Genomic DNA, 21,690 nt, shown 5'->3' on the forward strand with positions numbered 1-21,690 from the left:
TAGTGATATTAAATTAGCAACTGCAGTAAATTAATTTATAAAACTCTTTCCTGTATACATTTATAGTTTCAATGAAGCTATAAAGTCTTTTTCTTCACTACAGCATATCAAATATTGGCATAATGCTATTGCCTATGAAATACTACATTTTATCAAAATTCTTTTGTTGTAGTTTTGACATCTGAAGGCATTTATAGATATCTAAATTCTATGAAGTTGTAACACAGCTTTGAGCAGTATTTGTTAGTCATGTTTGATGATTTCTAACTTGACTTTTATTTCTGTGCTTAGGATTGTGGATAATATGCCTGTAACATGGTGTTATGATGTAGAAGATGGTCAGAGGTTCTGTAATCCTGGATTTCCTATTGGCTGTTACATTACAGATAAAGGCCATGCAAAAGATGCCTGTGTTATTAATGTAAGTTTGTGAAAAAAACCTCTATGCTACTTTTTAAAAATATGGTTTTTTTGGTAGAAGGATTCAGTCTTTACCTGCACAAAATTGGTTACATTCATTGTATGAGTACAATTCACATGTCTGAAGCACAATTACTTAGATCTTTGACTTAAGCCAGATTAACAATATATAGATTTAACTCTAGCACTAAATAATTCAGATTCAGTTCAGCATTCACTGAGTGTCTATTACATGCTAAGCACTAGGCTAAGGGCTAGTTGTATGTTCTGACTCTATTAAAAGTTAGATGCATAAATCTTATATATATTAAAAAAAAGGTTACTGGAGTGCCAAAAAGACCTCATTACAAGCCCATGAAATTTGTATTACAAATTCAAGTCCATAAAATAATATATTGCAAGAGTTTAGTATTATACCTTTTCTTAAAAAGTAAATGCCTTTATAGCCATTCTTTTATATTTAAAAACAATAATAAAGATGTTACTATAGAAAGTATTAAAATTATTGGGGATGTGTATAAATTTTGTGTAATCAGGTCAACCTGATTTAATCTCCTAGTGTGACCTGGTAGTAGAAGTTAGCATCAGCTTGATCATGAAACTGGTTTGGCTAATGCTTTTGGGAGAGTTGACTACACACACTTAAATTATTTAGGTTGTGGGTTTAGTCTGAAGTTAGAAGTTTCAATTTTGAAATGTGTAAGTTTTGGTATGCTCATAACATTTAATATTCTAAAATTTATTTTGTTAGTTTTATCATAAGTGGAAAGATAGAAAATATTAGATGTGTTCTTTTTAACAGGCATTTATATGTAAGAATTAAAATATTAAAGAAGCATAATTTGTACTCTGCCAATTCATTTTGGCTTTTGGAGAGTTTCAGCTTAAAACTTAAATGTTTTTATAAGGAAGGACTAAAACTCTGTCTTAGCTCAAATTTTCCTACTTGTGCCTCGTGTTAAAGTTTTGTTTTGACTCTTGTGCAGCCAGTTTTCTACCTTTAAGTTTTGTTCCACAGTCAGAATTCCATGAAAGAGATACATTTTACATCTTCAACCATGTTGACATCAAAATATATTATCATGTTGTTGAAACTGGGTCCATGGGAGCAAGATTAGTGGCTGCCAAACTTGAACCAAAAAGGTAACTATACAAATAGATAAAAAGTGAATAAATGAGGGATGCCTGGCCAGCTCTGTCCTCAGTCAGAAGAGCATGTGACTCTTTATCTTGAGGTCATGAATTTGAGCCCCACATTGGGTGTAGAGATTACTTTAATTAAAATACAAAGGGGTGCATGGCTGGCTCAGTCAGTGGAGCATGTGACTCCTTATCTCAGTCATGAGATTCAAGCCACATTTTGGGCATAGAACTTACTTTAAAAAATTAAATGAAAATAAAATAGTAAATAAGTAAATAAATGTGAGTGAAATTATTCCTAAAGAATAAATATTTGGGACCCAGTTAACTTTTTTAAAAATCAGTATTCTGGCATATAATCTGACATCTCAGTATTGATTTTACTAAAACTCCCTTTAGTGTGATTTGTTACTGAGTTGTGGGTTGTCCAGAGAAGCCATATAAATATATTTTTTTTCCTGTTATGGTAAGTAGTCAAGCCAAAGTGTCTTTCTGTTCTGTTTTTCAATCAGGAAGTTTTGACAGCTTTTCTGTGTCAGCCAGGAATGGAGAACGTGAGTGGTTGGCGCAGCATTCTCTCTTTTGGTGGAAAAGCACTGCCTCCAATATTTGCAGCTTGACCTCTCATCAGATGCCCAAATGAGCCGATTTCTTAAAGTAATCTCTACACCCAACGTGATCTTGAGCTCAACAGTTCCATGCTCTAATGAGTGAGCCCACTGGGTGCCCCCTAAATGGGCTGATTAGTGCCATCATTTCTAAAGTCTCCTTGCAATGTTAGATGCCAGTATGTGACAAGTCAGTGAAAGAGCATCTCTTCAAGTTGTCAATATTTTTAGTGTGAGAGTACCTATCAGTTATTTGTGAGATCCCTTTTTTGATGGAGCATTCCATTTTTTTTTCATGACTTCCCCTCAGCCCCCACCCCCCCCCCCCATTGAATTAGTCTTTTTCCCATGCTACTGTTGGTTAAGAAAGGCATGCCATTATTGGATGGCAGTTAATTTAAATCCCCTCAGTGTTTGTTTTTATTGTTTTAAGATATTTAATGTTCTTCATGTATAGTGCTTTCAAAAGTTTGTTTCTAATTTTGAATAATAATTTACATATACTTACAACTAAGCCCATTATTTATATAAAACAAATATTTGTACTATTAAATGTGACATGAATAATTTCACCCTTGACTATCACTAGCATTGTAAAATACATACAAAATCTGTAACATTTACCCCATTTTTTCAACTGTTCTTTATCAGCATCTTGCCAAAATGTTTCCTCCCACAGCTTCAAACATACCCATATAGATAAACCGGACTGCTCTGGACCCCCCATGGATATAAGTAACAAGGCTTCTGGGGAGATCAAAATTGCCTATACTTATTCTGTTAGCTTCCAGGTGAGTTTGTTTTTATCTCTAGTGTAACTCAGAAATTCTAAATTCATACTATGTAAACTAATTAAAAATATTAATGATTAACCTTGTCAAATACATAAGCTTTTAATGAGCTGATTTGGAATAGTTTGTCAGTGCACCAGGCAACATAATCACACTAAAAACTAAGTGTCCATTTAAGTGAGAAGTATGGTTGATTAGAGAATTGAACCTGATTAAATGTTAAGTCATAAGAGATACATAGAAAGCAAAAGGTAGAAAAAGAAAATAGACGTAGAGGTCGGTTGGGGCATTTGGATGACTCAGTGGTTAAGCATCCGACTTCAGCTCAGGTCATGAGCTAGCTCACAGTTTGTGAATTCGAGCCCTGCGTTGGGCTCTTTGCTGTCAGCAGAGTCGGCTTCGGATCTTCGTTCCCCTTCTGTCTCTGCCCCTCCACTCATTCCCTGCCTCCCCCCCCAAAAAAAATAAATAAATAAACCTTAAAAAAATCTTTAGTGGCACCTGAGTGACTCAGTCGGTTAAGTGATTCTTGGTTTTGGCTCAGGTCATGATCTCACAGCAAGAGTTTGAGCACTACATTGAGCTCCATGCTGACAGTGCAGAACCTGCTTGGGATTCTGTCTCTCTCCCTCTCTGCCCCTCCCCGTGCACGTTCTCTCTCTCTCTCTCTCTCTCTCTCTCTCTCTCTCTCTCACTCTCCCTCTCTCCCTCTCTCCCTCTCTGTCTCTCTCAAAATAAGTAAATAAACTTTAAAAAAAAATCTTAAAAAAAAGAAGGACACCTGAGTGGCTCAGTCATTTGAGTGACCATCACCAGTTCAGGTCATGATCTCACAGTTCGTGAGTTTGAGCCCCACATGGGCTTAGCACAAGGCCCACTTTGGATGCTCCGTCCCCTTCTCTCTCTGCCACTTCCCTGCTCATGCTGTCTCTCAAAAATAAAACGTTAAAAAAATTTAAAAATAAATAAAAGAAACAAAATAAAACAGGCATAGAAGGTGGTATGAAAATGTCAAAGATTTATGCAACAGGCATTTGGGAGAGCAACACTTTTTTCTTTTAAAGTTTATTTTTGAGAGAGAGCAGGAGCAGGTGAGGGGCAGACAGAGAGGAGAGAAAATCCCAGTCAGGCTCCACCTGCACAGAGCCTGACGCAGGGCTTGAACCATGAGATCATGACCTGAGCCAAAACCAAGAGTCAGATGCTTAACACAACTGAGCCACCCAGGTGTCCCAGCAACACTATGTTTAAGTCTGGATTAATATAAACTTTAATTGAGAATTTCCTGATGGTAGATGATTTATATAGGTTCTTTGGGAATTCAAGGAAGTGCTTTCATTAATGGAGAAGTTTCTTAGGGAAGTAGAAGTTCATTTTATGAGAATCTTAGGCAGTATTCCTCCTCTTTTTTTATAAAATGTCTTGCCAATTGAATATAGTTGAGACATTTACTCTCCCTTTATAGTGTGTAATTTTGCAAGCCTAGTGCAAGAAACACTGTATATTTCTTTTTAGGTATTAAGAGTTCATTGTGGGTGATACCTGCCAGATGCTCAGTGTATCTAAATTATGACTCTGGTATCTCATTGACATGGATAGATGACATCAAAGAGCATAAAGAATAAGTTATGCCACTCAATTTTCTGAAAAAAATGAATACAGCTCTAAATTTTGATATCTAAGTTAAACTTTTACTAGTTAAAATTTAAAGCAAGACTTTTAAAAAATACAGGTAACTAGGGGCTTTTAGGAATTCTTACTGTTTTTATTTGCTGCTTAATCTCATTTTGATTTTCCCCGAGACTTGAGTTAGAGCTAAACTCTCTAAAACTCCTGACTAAACCAAGTTATGATAATGAGAAATTACATTTGTTAACTGAATGGAAGGTCAAGCTTTGAGCGGAAATGTTTGGATTCTTAATATACTTTGTCAGCAAATGCTTAAAGAGTTTTGTTTTGTTTTATCCCCCTAGGAAGATAAAAACATCAGATGGGCTTCTAGATGGGACTATATACTGGAATCTATGCCTCATACCCACATTCAGTGGTTTAGGTAAGAGTACAGAGTTAATCCACTTTATGCTTTGTGCTTGTTCTGTGTTTTGTCCCTTTGAATATCACTTTCACTCTGTAATCCTCTCCAGTTATCCAGAAGTCTGGGCTTTTGAATTGGATAGACTTGTGTTCAATCCTGGCTTTAAATCATTGGTTGTAAGTCGGTCCAGGCCACCCAGTTTCTCAGAGTCCATTTCTTTTTTTTTTTTTTTTTTTTTTTTAATTTTTTTTTTTCAACGTTTATTTATTTTTGGGACAGAGAGAGACAGAGCATGAACGGGGGAGGGGCAGAGAGAGAGGGAGACACAGAATCGGAAACAGGCTCCAGGCTCCGAGCCATCAGCCCAGAGCCCGACGCGGGGCTCGAACTCATGGACCGCGAGATCGTGACCTGGCTGAAGTCGGACGCTTAACCGACTGCGCCACCCAGGCGCCCCGACAGAGTCCATTTCTTTATGTGGAGTTACCTGCTTCACAAGACTGTTCTGAGGATTAACAGAGATAATGAAACAGAGCATCTGAGCACCTTACTGGAAGTGGAAGAGTGCTCAATGAACAGAAGCTACTGCTCATGTTATGTCTACTTACAATTACTCTCTCTTCAAAGCATGATTCAAAATTTTTGCCTGGAAAGCTACTCATGGTGCCATCACTCTTTTTCCTATTTTGTTGACTGCCTTTTGACACTCATTAATTTATTGAATAAATTTGTTATAATTTCTTGAAGATACAGACCTTTATTGGTCCTTGCAGCATTACATTTATATGGGCATAGTGGTTATTTACTAATAATGGCCATAGACAAAAAAAATTGTAGTTCTTGGGGCGCCTGAGTGGCTCAGTGGTTTAAGCGTCTGACTTCGGCTCAGGTCATGATCTCACAGTTCCTGAGTTTGAGCCCCGCATCGGGCTCTGTGCTGACAGCTCAGAGCCTGGAGCCTGCTTTGGATTCTGTGTCTCCCTCTCTCTCTCTGCCTCTCCCCCGCTTGTGTGCTCGCTCTCTCTCTAAATAAACATTAAAAAATTTCTAGTTAACAAATTATAAGATTATTATGATAATTATATAAACTTCTGTATCCACTAGAAGGACACATAACAGAGCACAACTCATTGAATCTGTTGGATTTTTAGTCAAATTTTGATTTTGATCAATGTTGTTGTAATGTGCCTGAATAAACATTTTGAAAAGGAAACAAAGCTACAGATTAATCCTGACATGCTTATTCCTACAGTATCATGAATTCCCTGGTCATTGTCCTCTTCTTGTCTGGAATGGTGGCTATGATTATGCTACGGACACTGCATAAAGATATTGCCAGGTATAATCAGATGGATTCTACGGTGAGTGAAACATTTGAACTATTCTCTAGTCTTCTGAGAGTAGTTCTTATTTTGTTCTTTGGAAAAGTTGAAATAATAGCTTTAGACAGAATCTGCCTCTAAAACATTCTTCTCAAAAGTTACCCTGAATTCACATTTTCAAATAAGAAGATGATCCTTAAGAGTTGGTGTTCCTAGGGGCGCCTGGGTGGCTCAGTCGGTTGAGCGTCCAATTTAGGCTCAGGTCATGATCTCGCGGTCTGTGAGTTCAAGCCCCATATTGCGCTCTGTGCTGACAGCTCAGGGCCTGGAGCCTGCTTCTGATTCTGTGTCTCCCTCGCTCTCTGCCCCTCCCCCGCTCATGCTCTGTCTCTCTTTCTCTCAAAAAAAAAAAAAAAAAGAGTTGGTATTCTAGTATATGTGCTGCCGAAGCGAACACAAAAGAGTTGGTATTCTATAGGGGTGCCTGGGTGGCTCAGTCAGTTAAGCGTCCAATTTCGGCTTAGGTCATGATCTCATGGTTCGTGGGATTGAGCCCCATGTCAGGACTGTGCTGATAGCTCAGAGCCTGGAGCCTGCTTTGGATTCTGTGTATGTCTCTCTCTGCCCTTCCCCACTCATACTCTCTCTCTCTCCCAAAAATAAATTAAAAAAAAGAAACATTAAAAAATATTCTCTAGAGGTCTTCTCTAGAAATTTAGTCACTCTAGTACTCAGAGCTGCACTGCTCACAGCTCCAGTTCTGTCCCCTCTATTCATGTATGTCCTGTCACCTCTCTCAGTCTTCATTCCCAGCATGCCCCCAGTTTGTGAAACAGCAAAGCTGAGTGGAATAACTCCCAGGCAATTTTTATTTGTGTGTTTAATTTTTCAAAAGTAATTTTAACTGAATTTTATCATTTCAACCTTTTGGTATATTCAGAGTAATTTAGTGTCCCAACCTCATTTATTCTCAAAGTGTATTTTTTTTAATTTTCATTTTTTTATTTTTTTAGAGAGAGAGTGTGTGCAAGCAGGGGAGAGGGGCAGAGGGAGAGAGAAAGAATCTTAAGCGGGCTCCACACTCAGTTTGGAGCCTGATGAGAGGCTTGATCCCATGACCCTGAGATCATGACCTGAGTTGAAATTTGAGAGTCGGATGCTGTACCGACCAAGCCACCCAAGTGCCCCTCAAAATATTTTAAATTGGGGACACCTCGTGGCTCAGTTAGTTAAGCATCCAGTTCTTAGTTTCGGCTCAGGTCATGATCTCGTGGTTCGTGGGTTCAAGCCCCACATTGGGCTTTTTGATGACAACGTAGAGCCTACTTGGGATTCTCTCTCCCTCTTTCTCTGCCTTCCCTCACTCATGTGCTCACTCTCTCTCTCTGTCTCTCCCTCAAAATAAGTATATACTTGGAAAAAAAAGAATTTTAAGTTGTATAATGTTTTACATTTTATACTTTTTCATTTTATAGCAATTATTTCCACAGGACTTGTAGTGACTTGTAATGAATACAAAAAATTCAGATTTTATGTTTTCTTTTCCTGATTTCTTGGCTTTTTCTTCTCAACTTTTCTGTCCTATTCTAATTAGAAAAAGAACATGCTAATACTTATTGTCTTTTTAGCATTTCCACCCTAAAGTCTCTTTTTCATTATTTTTATTGATTATTAAATATTAAAATAATTTCAGAATACTCTCTCATAATTAGCAATTTCAAATGATTGCTCAGCTAATGGTATTTTTTTTCTTAATTTGTACAAAGGTGCCATGGGATGCAGGCCAGGGCAACCCTGCTTCCACTTTTTCCTCTTCCATTCCTTTTTCCTCCCTTATTGTAGCGGTCAGAGCAGATCTGTTCAGATATAAGTCAGATTGTTTCACTCCTGTTCACAGCCCTCCAGTAGCTTCCCATTTCACTCAGCATGAAAGCCAGAGTCTTTACAGGGGCTAGTGTTGGTTCTGTTGAAATATTTTAGAAGTAGAGCTGAGGATTTGTTGAAGAACTGTATTCAAGGTGTTAAAAGAAGGAATCAAGGAGGATTCCAGGGTTTTGGGGACTGAACAGCTGGCAAGATGGAGCTTCTACAGGGTTGGGGGTGGCCTGCAGAAAGAGCAAATATAGATGGGGAGAGAAAATCCATTCAGTTGTGGTTAATTCTGTTCAGGATGCTTGTTAAATAACCAAGTGGAACTGTTTTTAGGCAATTGTATATGTATTTCTGAGATCAGGGGAGCAGTTAGGGCTGGTGACACAAACTTCTTCATATGCTCATATTTAAGCCTACTGTACCTGGCAAAGTAGCCATGAAGTCTAATACCATTTGCTCATTTTGGAGATTAATAGATGTAGATGGGAAAGGGTAGAGTGTGAGTAAAAATTAAGTCATCAATTTGGATCATAAAGTTTGACTAGAACGAGGTAAGTATCACATTATCTTTGTATTTTTTTTTTAAGTTTTTCAATGACTGTATTTATGGAACTTAACATACAACATTCCTTTAAAAACAATTCAAGAAAACTATATAAAGCTCTGTGAGTCAAACTTTATAACATAAAGCTTAGGAATAGAAATCAGTATTAACATTTGTAAGTTTAAAAAAAATTTGTATCAGCATATTCACCAGTGAACAAACTGTATAGCTGTTTTGGTGACCACATATCAATTAAACAAGTTCATTCCCTTTTTAGGAGGATGCCCAGGAAGAATTTGGCTGGAAACTGGTTCATGGTGATATATTCCGTCCTCCAAGAAAAGGGATGCTGCTGTCAGTCTTCCTGGGATCAGGGACACAGATTTTAATTATGACTTTCGTGACTCTATGTAAGTATTAAGTGACAATTAAAAAATAGAAAATACTTTCTCTAAATAATTTAGAAAAACAGTTTTCATAAGTGAAGTAGCTAGACTAGATTGTATCTAAGAGTACTTTTGGCTTTTACATGTGTGTGCTCTGGCTATACGTTTCTTGGGGCAGTGTTAGCTGTGCTGGAAAACTGTGACTTCATATCTCCTTTACAGCTGCACAGAGACCAAGCCTTTGTCAAGGAGTTGGAGCTGGAGATGATTAGGTACCTGAAGACCATCTGGGTCTGAGTCTGGGTGGCTTGGAACCAGGGTCATGTAGGATGACTGTCCCATGCCACCAGGAGCAGTAGGATCAGGATTCCAGGATGTTTTTGGCTTCTACTGAGAGAGACCAAAAGAAAAAGAGGAACTTTCTGTAGCTTTGTTCCAGAGAGATCTTCCCACACAAAAAATAGCTCCTCCTTGTGCCACCTGAAAATCTTCAGAAGTGTTATTACTTAAATGTTTGTCAATTAGGACAACTTTTTTTTTTTTTAAGTGTTTGTTTATTTTTGAGAGGGAGGGAGGGAAGGAGAGGGTCCAAAGCAGGCTCGGCACTGAGAGTGCAGAGCCCAGGGTGGGGCTCAAACCCATGAACTGTGAGATCATGACCTGAGCCAAAGTCAGACGCTTTGGATGAGTCACCCAGGCACCCCTAGAACAACCTTTAAAAAAAAAAAAAAAATAGCTCCTCCTCCCCCCCCTCCCCCTTAGAGTTATTGGTTAGCCTGGGAATACAGTATTTTTTCAGTTTTTCCTAATTGTGAGAGAAAAAAAATGTTCATGGAATTTTCTAAATTTTGCTTTTATTTCCCTTATGTTTCCTTTATTGGTCCTTCTACTAATGAACAGTAACAAATGAATTTTTACTATAAGTACATAAGTAAATGAAATAAATGAATTATTACTGGAAGAATTCAGAAACCACTGACCTTTTAATAATTTTTTTTAATAAAATTTATTGTCAAATTGGCTAACATACAGTATGTACAGTGTGCTCTTGGTTTTGGGGGTAGATTTCTGTGATTCATTGCTTACATACAACATACATACATACAACAGTGAGAGTACATGAGTGAGGGAGGGGCAGAGGAAGAGGGAGGGGAAGAGAGAATCTTAGTAGGCTCTATGCCCAGCAAGGAGCCCAACATGGAGCTCCATCTCGTGACTGAGATCATGATATTAGCTGAACTTAAGAGTAGGACATTAAACCGACTGAGTCACCCAAGTGATCCTAATAATTTTTTTTTTTAATGTTTATTTATTTTTGAGAAACAGTGTGAGTAGGGAAGGGCAGAGAGAGAATGGGAGACATGGAATCCGAAGCAGGCGCCAGGCTCTGAGCTGTCAGCACAGGGCCCGATGCGGGGCTTGAACCCACGAACTGTGAGATCATGACCTGATCTGAAGTCAGAAGCTCAACCGACTGAGCCATCCAGGCACCCTGCTCCTAATAATTTTTTAATGAACATTTGTTCTTATGTTTGATTGCATATTAAATATATAATGCTAAAATCATTTTATGTTAATAAAATTGTTCCAAATTTTTATGATGGAATAACTATATAAATACTTTACAAAGAGGGTTCACACTTCCAAATATCTGGCACCTGAATAAGTTTGAGAACCATTGATGTATACCTTTAGGTATACATCACTTTGAAGCCTAACCTGAAGATTAACTAGAACTAGTATCTTTATCTATTTAGATAAGGAGATACAACTATGATGGGGAGGGCTAAAATTCTTAAGTATATTATACTGAAGAGGGTAGGTTGGGAGAAGGCATCATGACAGAGGTTTGGACACAACCAGAGGATAGCGTGAAAGCTAGTTGGGGATCACTAGATCCCCAGAGAGCCAGGGTAGAGCTGGAGGAGCAGAATGGATGCCTTAGGATAAAATGTTGCTTGAAAATTTTATTGGGAGTTGCCTTCAGTCATCACCTGATCTTTGTTGGAGTCTGCTAGAAAATGAACTTGTAAGGAAGGAAAGTTTCAGAGCGCCTGGGGATCATTTTCCTTAAATGCTCAAATATGAACTCTCTCCTCCAGAATAGTCCGTTTCTTAGTCTTGTGGGGATTAGGGGGGTGGGGGATGCATTTTGGTTGAAAATCTGATCGGTTTCCTGCTGATCATGAGTTTCTAGTCTTGCCCCTTGGTTGCTGTTGATGAGAACGTGTGAGTGGACATGTGCCTCATTATGTATACCTCAGAGAAATACATGCTCCTGGGGTTAGAAAACCGCTTGAATTTCTTTCTGAGAAAAGTCATAACTTCTGAATTCCAGCTTAAAGCCAGGAATGTCTACAAATACAAGGTAGTATTTTTATTCTTATTAGGTAGGTTATATAAGGAAGAAAAATAAAACTAACCAATTAAATAAGGGGAGAAACCAGAATTTCCCTGAGTCAATGACCAAGTCCTTCAGTAACTTGTGTTCAGAAAGCTAATAGTATTATGAAATGTTTTTTGTTTTATTCATTGATCAGATTCTATCTTGTCTCTTGTGTTTGAAGGTTATAGTTCTCACTCCAGAGGACCCAGTATTGTTTTTAAAGTGGGAATATTTCATGGTGGGAATGTCTATATTCATATTAATTTTAATGTTTTTTATTTTTATTTTTTTGAGAGAGAGCATGAGTGGGGGAGGAGCAGAGAGAGGGAGACACAGAATCCAAAGCAGGCTCCAGGCTCTGAGCTGGACTTGGGGTCTGAATGCACAAACTGCAAGATCATGACCTGAGTCAAAGTTGGATGCCTAACCAACTGAGCCACCCAATTTTAAAATCTCCGAAGAGCTGAAGAGCGGAAAGCACTCGTGAGCATCCAGTCAGCCTTCCCTGATGGCAGGAAAGGTGGGGTCTTGTGGACCCTACAAGAAGCATCCAAAGTAGAGATTGCTTTATTTATGATCCTATTGGTGAAATACCTAAAAATAGTGCTAAGATTTAGCGTGGCCATAGGTAAGATAGTGTATTCATGAAATTGTATTTGGTTTCTTGTTTAAAAAATGAAAGGGGGGGCGCCTGGGTGGCGCAGTCGGTTCAGCGTCCGACTTCAGCCAGGTCACGATCTCGCGGTCTGTGAGTTCGAGCCCCGCGTCCGGCTCTGGGCTGATGGCTCAGAGCCTGGAGCCTGTTTCCGGTTCTGTGTCTCCCTCTCTCTCTGCCCCTCCCCCGTTCATGCTCTGTCTCTCTCTGTCCCAAAAATAAATAAACGTTGAAAAAAAAAAAAAATTAAAAAAAAAAAAAAAAAAATGAAAGGGGTCTTCAGTCCCTTCACAACAAAGGAAACTAATAAAATTTATGACTTAAAACTACTTATTTTTTAGTTTTCGCTTGCCTGGGATTTTTGTCACCTGCCAACAGAGGAGCATTGATGACTTGTGCTGTGGTCCTGTGGGTGCTGCTGGGTACTCCTGCGGGCTATGTTGCTGCCAGATTTTATAAGTGTAAGTAAAAGTCACCCTGACTGTCAGGCTAGGAACCTACTCTGCTACATCACCGCATCTGTTCTTGAAACAATATGTTTTATAGGTGTGTATCTTTATTTAAAAGAAACTTGTAAAACGGATGGCCATCTCTAGATTTATTTGTTAAAAACTGTTTGAACAGTGAGGTAAGCAAATTTAGGTGTTGCTTATCCACAATCCCCCTTGTCCTTTTTCTTTTACATTTTGACAAAAGAGATTTGACTGAACAACTTAGATTTGCTACATTCATAGAAACATATATAGACTAATAAAGGAAGAAAGTATACTTATGAGTATCACTGATTTATTAACTAAAACAAGTAATACATATAGTAACACTTTTCTTACATAAAGAGGTTGTGCTTATAATTGCATCAATTTAATATTTGGAAAAATAGACTGTACTTAAACTAAGATTGCACTATTTTAAAGAGCCCTGAAGTAATTTAATTTGCTTTTATAATGTAATTAGTGGTAATCTGTTGTATCCTTGCTTTCTAAAAGAAAAATAAAGTTGAGTGAAAAAAAAGCATCAGGGCCACAGAGTAAGGATGGGGTATGACTAGATGACTAGAAAAAGCAGCTTTGCTAGGGGCAGTGAATGCCAGTGTTTGCTGTGGAATTCTGAAGTCTATCGAGATAGTCTCATAGCTAATCTGTAATTTAAAGTGACAAGGAGGAGGTAAAAAAATCCTATCCTCTGAAAAAGACACTGATGAAAGAAATTGAAGATAATGGAAAGACATGTTCATGGATTAGAAGAAGTAATATTGATAAAATATTCATACTACTGAAAGCAATCCACTGGTTCTGTGCATTCCTTATCAAAATATACTAAGAGTATTTTTCACAGAACTAGAAAAAAATAACCCTAAAATTTGTATGGAATCATGAAAGACCCTGAATATCCCAAGCAATCTGGAGAAAGAACAAAACTGGAGGTACCATGATCCAAGATTTCAAGGTACATGACAAAACGGTAGTATGGTACAGTACAGTATGGTGCTGGCACAAAAACAGACACACGGATCAGTGGAACAGAACAGAAAGCCCAGAAATAAACTCACACTTAATATGGTCAATTAATCTGCGACAATGAGGCAAGAATATATAATGGGAAAAAAAGACAGTCTCTTTAAAAAATGGTGCTGGGCAGCACATGGAAACTGGACAGCTACATGCAAAAGAATGAAACTGGACTACTTTCTTGCACCATACACAAAAGTAAGCCTAAAAAGGATTAAAGGCCTAGATGTGAGACCTAAAACCACAAAACTCTTAGAAGAGAGAACACAGGCAAGTAATCTCTTTGACATTAGCCTTAGTGGCATATTTATGTTGTTTTCCCTGCCATTCCTCAGGCAGGGGAAACAAAAGCAAAAATAGAACTATTGGAACTATACCAAAATAAATATTATTGTCCATTTGCACAGTAAAACACAAATATCTTCTATGATTTTGCTTATGTAGAGTCTAAAAAAACAGAACAAACAAAAAAATGGACCCTTAAATACAGAGAACAAACCGGTGATTGCCAGAGGGGAGGTTGTTGGGGAGATGGGTGAAATAGATGAAAAAGGATTAAGATGTACAGACTTTCAGTTGTAAAATAATTCACGGAGGTGAAAAATACAATATAGGAAATGTGGCCAATAGTACTGTTGTGACAGATGGTGACTACACTCTATCATGGTGAACATCGAGTAATATATAGAATTGGGGAAATCAGTTTGTTGTACACCTGAAACTAATATAACATTGTGTCAGTTATATACGTCAGTAATAAATTAGGGGGAAAAAAAGGGCCCACCATAAGCAAAAACAAACAAACAAAATGGAAGATGGGACAGAACTACGGTTGATGTGAAGAAGGTTTGAGGTAAAACACAGGTTACATAGGCAGCCCTAAAAGTGACGTTGGCTAGACTCAACTCCAAGTAGAAATATTTGTTAGAGTTTGCCAGGTACAGTGCTCTCTGAAAATGAGACGTGCTATATGTATGTGTGTCTGTGTTTTACTTTTTGTGTATTTTGTCCCAAGTTTTTTTTTCTTTTTCATCCTTTCCTAAAGGACAGAAGGTTGTGGGTGTCACGTGTAGTTTAACACACATGAGCTGAGCCACAGTTGGACCCCCACCTCCCATACAGCACTCCCTCTTTCTCAACCATGCAGGCCTTCTTCCTGTATCTTCACACCTGCCCCAGGAACTCCCCGTTTCCTGTTCCCTGTGTGAGAAGCTCTAGCTCATGCTCCCTCCCAGCCCAGACGCAGTCCCTCTTTAACTCCTGCTCCATCCTTCAGATCCCCCAGCTGCCCATTAATCAGGCAGAACATTCAAGAGGTGCTGTCATGTGGCCCCAGTCACAAAATACTTCATTTTATAGAATCATTTCTAATGTTTCAAAAATATTATTTGAATTTTGATTGGAATTGTATTAAACCCTGAATTAATAATTTCATAATAGTCTCTTAATCAGTAATGCTGCAAATTCAAATCACATGTATATAATTTGTCATTTTGTTTTAAGGCAAGTGGTACTTATAAACTATTACAACTTTTTAAAGAAATCAGAGCTGTTCTCACACCTCAGCCAGTTTCATCTTCAGCTTTTAAGCTGGAAGCAGAAAACCATTTTTTACTCTGTGTACTTGAAAAAAAAGTTAAGTGGGGAAAAGAAATTAGAGAGGGACAAAGCATATTAAAAAGTTCATGAGCAAATTTGTTCTGTTAGGTGGCCATAACTGTCCTATTCTTCTCAGTCACCTGATCTGACATACCCAAGCCCCACCCCCACCTCTAGCCCCTCCCAGTAACTGCAGTGGTACATGAGCCCTGAAGATTTAGACCTGCTGTGGAAACTTAAATGTGTTGCACTTGAGGCTTGCAGGTTCCTAGTTGTATAACAGATTTTGAAACTGGCCACAAGATAAAGGAGAATCCTCAGTATGCCCTTTCTCTACCCAGTTCCATGGATTGGAACTGGCCTAGAACCTAAGGGTTTGTTTTATTTTGAAGTAGAAAAAAAAAGATTGGAAAAGAAGTGGTCTGGATGACCTTCCTCTGATGTTAGATTTATGCTGAAGCAAACATCTTGAGAGCAGGGCTTATCCAGCAAAGTTTGTGATGTGCATCTCTGGTCTGCATCACCTAGGAAATACCACATCATTTGCTAGTGTGATTTTCTAGGAGTGGTACCCAGTGCTGTCTGAAAATTTGTTTAATGCCAGACAAATATGGTCATTTGGTTTGCTTTGAAGAAAAGTCTGTATGGCATACCACTTTTGTTTTCTTCCACAGCCTTTGGTGGTGAGAAGTGGAAAACAAATGTTTTACTGACATCATTTCTTTGTCCTGGGTAAGTGAACTTTTCAATAGTAATTGTCTTACATAGTCATATTTTAGTTCCCAAATTTTCAACCTCTTAGGTCTTTAATCTTCTCTGTCTCTAAACTGTGTACACTAGAAAATGAATTTAATATTTTAAAAAGGGATAAAAAAAATGAATATTTAAAAAACGTTTGTGGAATGACTTCCACCTGCTATGTCTGGAAAAAGTATCTTTGGGTATAAGAAATTTGTAGATTCCTTTTCTTAAAAGTCTATTTCTTAGTCTGTGTGAGTTGGTCTGGCATGTTGTTATATAAGGCTACATTGAAAGCTTTTGACCTAATCACAAGAAGGTGTTTTCGCTTGCAGATTATTCAGGCAAGCAAACATTTTCAGATTTCTATCAAAAGTATTGCCACTCTTAAGTAATCTAAGTTTCCACTGATAGATGAATGGGGTAAAGAAGATGTGGTAACACACACACATATACACACAATGGAATATTACTCAGCTATAAAAAAAAAAAAAAGAATGAGTTCTTGCCATTTGTGACATCATGGTCGACCTAGTGCTAAGTGAAATCAGTCTGAGAAAGACAAGTACCATGTGATTTCACTCATTTGTGGAATCTAACAACAAATGAACAAACAAAACAGAAGTAGACTCATAAATATAAAGAAAAAATTGGTGGATGCCAGAGGGGATAGTTGGGGAAAGGGATGGGCAGAATAGGCCAAGAGGATTAAGAGTTACAAACTTCAGTTTAAAATAAATAAGTGATAGAGGTGAAAAATAGAGCATAAGGAATATATTGTACTAACAGTATATGGTAACAAAAGGTGACTTTACTTATCATGGTGAGCACTGAGTAATGTACAGACATTGTCAAATCACTACATTGTACACCTGAAACTAATATAACATTGTCCACTGTAATTGAAAGATAAAAAAATTTTTTTAAAGTAGTGCCACTTTATTTAGAGTTAATTCCATTAAATAGAGTAATATATAGCAAAAATTTTTTAAAATGACAATCACGTTTAAAAAAATAATAATTGTGACTCTTTGGAAGATAGCTTTTGATATCAAGTATCTGATCGGTGTCTGGTCCTAGAAATAGAACCCACTTTTTTCCCAACTCCCAGATTTCTGGTGGACAAGAACCAGCCTCTGAGCAGTTAGCAGCAATAGTGAAATCCAAAGGTTAAATCTAAAAGCCAGGCCATTGCATTTGCAGGCCAGAAACTAAAGAGTAACAATAGTTGCATTGTTTATACATGTTTGGGATAAATATTCCCTCAGATAATTACCTCCATTGAAGAATGACATGATTCTCAGCCATTCATGATATATTCAGATTTATTTATTTATTTATTTATTTATTTACTTATTTACTTATTTATTATTTGAGAGAGAGAGAGGGTGAGCAGGGGAGAGGGGCAGAGGGAGGGAGTAAGAATCTTTTTTTTTTTTTTTTTTTTAATTTTTTTTTCAACGTTTATTTATTTTTGGGACAGAGAGAGACAGAGCATGAATGAGGGAGGGGCAGAGAGAGAGGGAGACACAGAATCGGAAACAGGCTCCAGGCTCTGAGCCATCAGCCCAGAGCCTGACGCGGGGCTCGAACTCCCGGACCGTGAGATCGTGACCTGGCTGAAGTCGGACGCTTAACCGACTGCGCCACCCAGGCGCCCCAGAATCTTTTTTTTTTTAATGTTTATATTTGAGAGAGAGAGAGAACACAAGTGGGAGAGGAGCAAAGAGAGAGGGAGACGCAGAATCTGAAGCAGGCTCCAGGCTCTGAGCTGTCAGCACAGAGCCCGATGTGGGGCTGGAAGTCTGAAACTGGGAGATTATGACCTGAGCCGAAGTCAGATGCTTAACCAACTGAGCCACCCAGGCGCCCTGATGTATTCAGATTTTTATGCTTTTTCTCCAGCCAAATCCTTTGTCTTCTTTCCCATCAACTAAAGAAGTACTCCTTCTTCCCAAGACAAGTCAGCAGTCTGTGATTTCCTTCAGAAACTTGCCTTTCAGACATTCCTCCTAATCTCTGGCATCTTCTATTTCTCAGTGTTCTGTTCGTGTTTCATCGTCTTTCCTACAAATATACTAGGTTCCCAAATCCTAAAATGAGCTTCTCTGTAAGCATCTTCCCCTCTACTATCTTCTTTCTTTTACATTCCCAACAAACTGCCTTGAAAAAATATTCCACACTCCTTTATTCTCATTTTCTTCTCAGCATGCATTCACAACATAAACCCACGTACTCTTTCTTCCCCTATGACTTTAGTGAAAACTTCTCTCAAATACCAATGATATTCGCATTTCTAAATCTAGAAATCATTTTCTCTGTCTTCACTCTATCTCTCTACATTGTCTAACATTGGGATACTTTCTCCTTGAAATGCCTTTCATTTTTTGGCTTCATAGAAATTATCCTAAGCCAGTTCTTTTATATCTCTGATCAGCCCTTCTTTGATTTATCTTCATGCTACCCTTAAAAGTGGGTGTTCATTTAAAAAAAAAAAACAACAAAAAAAACCTGTTGGGTTTTCACCAGAAGGATAGTGAGGTAATGAATGAGGGAAAAGCCAGGGTTGGGAGAGGAAAAGCACATAAGAGTGTACCAGGAACCCAAGCGGGCAGGGAGAATTGGTGTTTGCCTAGAAAAGAAGTACCATTTAATGACATGAAATTAATTCATGTAATTTTATGTAAATACCTACATATAATTATTACAGTAGACACAACAAAATGGTATTTGATAATATTAAACATCGTTTCCAAATATAAAAATTATTCAATGGAGGGGCATGTGGGTGGCTCAGTCAGTTAAGCATCCAACTCTTGGTTTAGGCTCAAGTCATGATCTCACCTTTCATGAGATTGAGCTCCAAGTTGGGCTCTTTGCTGACAGTGCGATTGCTGCTTGGGATTCTTTCTCTCCCTCTCTTTGCTCCTCCCCCCACTGGTACACACTCATGCTCCACTCTCTTAAAATAAATAAATTAAAAAAAAAAAAGGATTGAATGGAGAGAAATGCTTCTTTATATTAATAAAAATCTCATATTTATTCGTGATATAATTTGTATACAGAGAACAAGTTTCAGCTATAAAACAACAACAGAAAGGAGTATTAGCAACAGAAAACCTTCACAGTACGAGATACAAATTCACCGTGTTACTTGATCAGAGTATTGACTGCATGAGGGGTTTGGCAATGTGCTGCAGCTACTAGCACAGAAAACATAGAAATAGACCATATATTCATGGAAGCAGCTAGATGTGGCATCACCAATCAGAGGAAGTGTTAGATGATGCTCATACTTGATTGTGTATATGAAGGAAGAAAAATTCTGTTCTTACCAGTCACACACACAATCAATTCCAAGGGGATTGTGATCTAAATGTAATGGGCTTAACAGTTGGAAGAAAATATGGAAGAGTGTCTTCATGGAAGTGCCTGGCTAGCTCAGTTGGTGGAGCATGTGACTCTTGATCTCGGGGTTGTGAGTTCAAATCCCACGTTGGGTGTGGAGATTGCATAAAAAAATAAAATCTTTAAAAAAAAAACAAAAAAGAGGAGTATGTTCATGATCCCAGGTTAGGAAGGACTTTCTTCTCTTAAATAAGTTACACAAAGGATAAAGGGAAAATTGACAACTGGTCACATTAAAAACTGTGTGGGGGGAATGTAGAAACAATTATCATGTGATTACAGCCATATGTTTTAAAATGTACTCAGAGAAAAAAGACTGAAGGGAAATTAAGTATACATATTCACTTGTTTGGGGTTCATAAAAAGCCGTTAACTCAGAGAACGGGATATTTAACAAGGAATTATTAGTAGCTAGAATATATAAATAACTCACATCTATAACTTTAGAAAAGATGTACACCCCAAATGAAAAGTGAGTAGTAGATGTAACCAGCAAGTCACAGAAATAATAACTATAAAACCAATAGACACAAGATGCTCCACAGCAGTTGTGAACAGGACTTAAATTAAACAATAAATTTGACAATCCAAAGCACGATGAAATACATAAAGAGGTAACTTTCTTAAGCTACTGGTGGGAATTTCAGTCAGGCAAAACCAATCTGAAGAGCAATTGGGTAATTTCTAGAAAGTAATTTTAAATTCATATACCCCATTACTCAGCAACTTCATTTTCTTTGTATGTAACACAGAAATTGTAATATTAATTACATATGATTGGTACTATATCATTTTGCTTCTGACTCAAGTTTTACCCAAAAGCCTATTGTATCTTTCAGGATTGTATTTGCTGACTTCTTTATAATGAATCTGATTCTCTGGGGAGAAGGATCTTCAGCAGCTATTCCTTTTGGAACATTGGTTGCCATATTGGCCCTTTGGTTCTGCATATCTGTGCCTCTAACATTTATTGGTGCATACTTCGGTTTTAAGAAGAACGTAAGTTTATGTGTTAATTTATTCAAATAAATTTCAGCTATAAAAATTAGCATATGCCACCTTAAAAGATAGAACAGTGTCTTAAAAAAAAAATGTCTAAAAGATACACACTTACCCTATGGGATCTGGATTTCATAGAAAATTGATGACCTCTTAGTTTGATTGCAGTCATTCTTAAAAATAGTATTATTTTGGGTGTGGTAGAGAAGTCACAGATATAAACTTAGATTTCAAAGTTTTGTAAGTAAATGGAAACTGTAGATTAATAGACAACGAAATGCTAAGTTAAACTATTGAAAACTTTTTTTAGTGTTTTAAGTTAGTGCATTAAGTGTTTCTACATTACTTAAAGTAAACCAAGAATATGGGTTAGGAGGAAAGCTGTAAGAAAAGTGACTATAAAGTGACAGTGGTAATTTTTTTTAACATGTAGCTTTGCAAAAAATTTTCTATGGTTTTCCTCCTAATATTTCCTGCTAATATTCAAAGCTCAGTCCTTCCCTGCCTCCAGTCTTTCTCCACCTCTGCTGCCTCCTTTTGCCCACAGGCTAGAGGAAAATGAACATTTTTTCTTTTCTTTTTTTTTTTAAATTAGTACCCCCCCCCATCTTTTTTTTAAGGTTTGTTTATTTTGAGAGAGAGAGAGAGAGTGTGTGTGTGTGAGCGGGGGAGGGACAGAGAGAATCCCAGGCAGGTTCTGCACTATCACTGCGCTCCCAAAGGGGGACTTGAACCCACAAACAACAATGTGATCACGACCTGAGCCGAAGTCGGATGCTTAACCGACTGAGCCAGCCAGGTGCCCTGAGAATTTATCTAGTGTCCTTCTCACTTCACTGTCCTTGCTTTTCTCTGAGAACATCCAGTCCACAAGGTTAAAAGAGATAATGTATTGCCATACACTTTGTGAAGGGGACCCAGAATGTCCTGGAAGAAACTGTCATTGCTTCATTGTCTCCACTGCACCTACCATGCCAGCCTACTGTAAGATTTTTCAATTCTTTGGCATTTTGCTTAATTTACAATTCTAAATCTGTATAGCATAAAAATACATATATCGCACAAATAGTGACCTGGCATGATTTAAAAATTTTGATTACATAAATAAGTATTTGACATTCTAAAAATATTCCTGTTAAAAATACAAACACTAAAGAACGATCTAATGATTTTCTATCTGTATATCTATTTCACAGAAGTATATTCTCAATGAGACTACCAGTTATACTTTTTTTTTTAAAGAATTTATTTATTTTGAGAAAGAGAGTGTGTATATGCA

At 37.6% G+C, this 21,690-nt stretch overlaps 1 protein-coding gene across 2 annotated transcripts in view; it reads left to right on the forward strand.

Annotated features, from left to right (window-relative positions):
* Positions 1-21,690, forward strand: part of TM9SF2 (transmembrane 9 superfamily member 2) — a 56,971-nt gene that overhangs the window by 25,489 nt on the left and 9,792 nt on the right. For both annotated transcript variants that reach the window (XM_023252871.2, XM_045055384.1), the window contains exons 5-13: positions 292-421; positions 1,439-1,563; positions 2,848-2,959; positions 4,933-5,012; positions 6,247-6,355; positions 9,010-9,142; positions 12,501-12,620; positions 15,941-15,998; positions 20,252-20,411. In XM_023252871.2, coding sequence (XP_023108639.1) covers positions 292-421; positions 1,439-1,563; positions 2,848-2,959; positions 4,933-5,012; positions 6,247-6,355; positions 9,010-9,142; positions 12,501-12,620; positions 15,941-15,998; positions 20,252-20,411 — 1,027 coding nt within the window. The remainder of the gene's footprint in view (positions 1-291; positions 422-1,438; positions 1,564-2,847; positions 2,960-4,932; positions 5,013-6,246; positions 6,356-9,009; positions 9,143-12,500; positions 12,621-15,940; positions 15,999-20,251; positions 20,412-21,690) is intronic.

The sequence above is a fragment of the Felis catus genome, chromosome A1 (assembly GCF_018350175.1).
Source record: "Felis catus isolate Fca126 chromosome A1, F.catus_Fca126_mat1.0, whole genome shotgun sequence".
NCBI lineage: Eukaryota > Metazoa > Chordata > Mammalia > Carnivora > Felidae > Felis > Felis catus.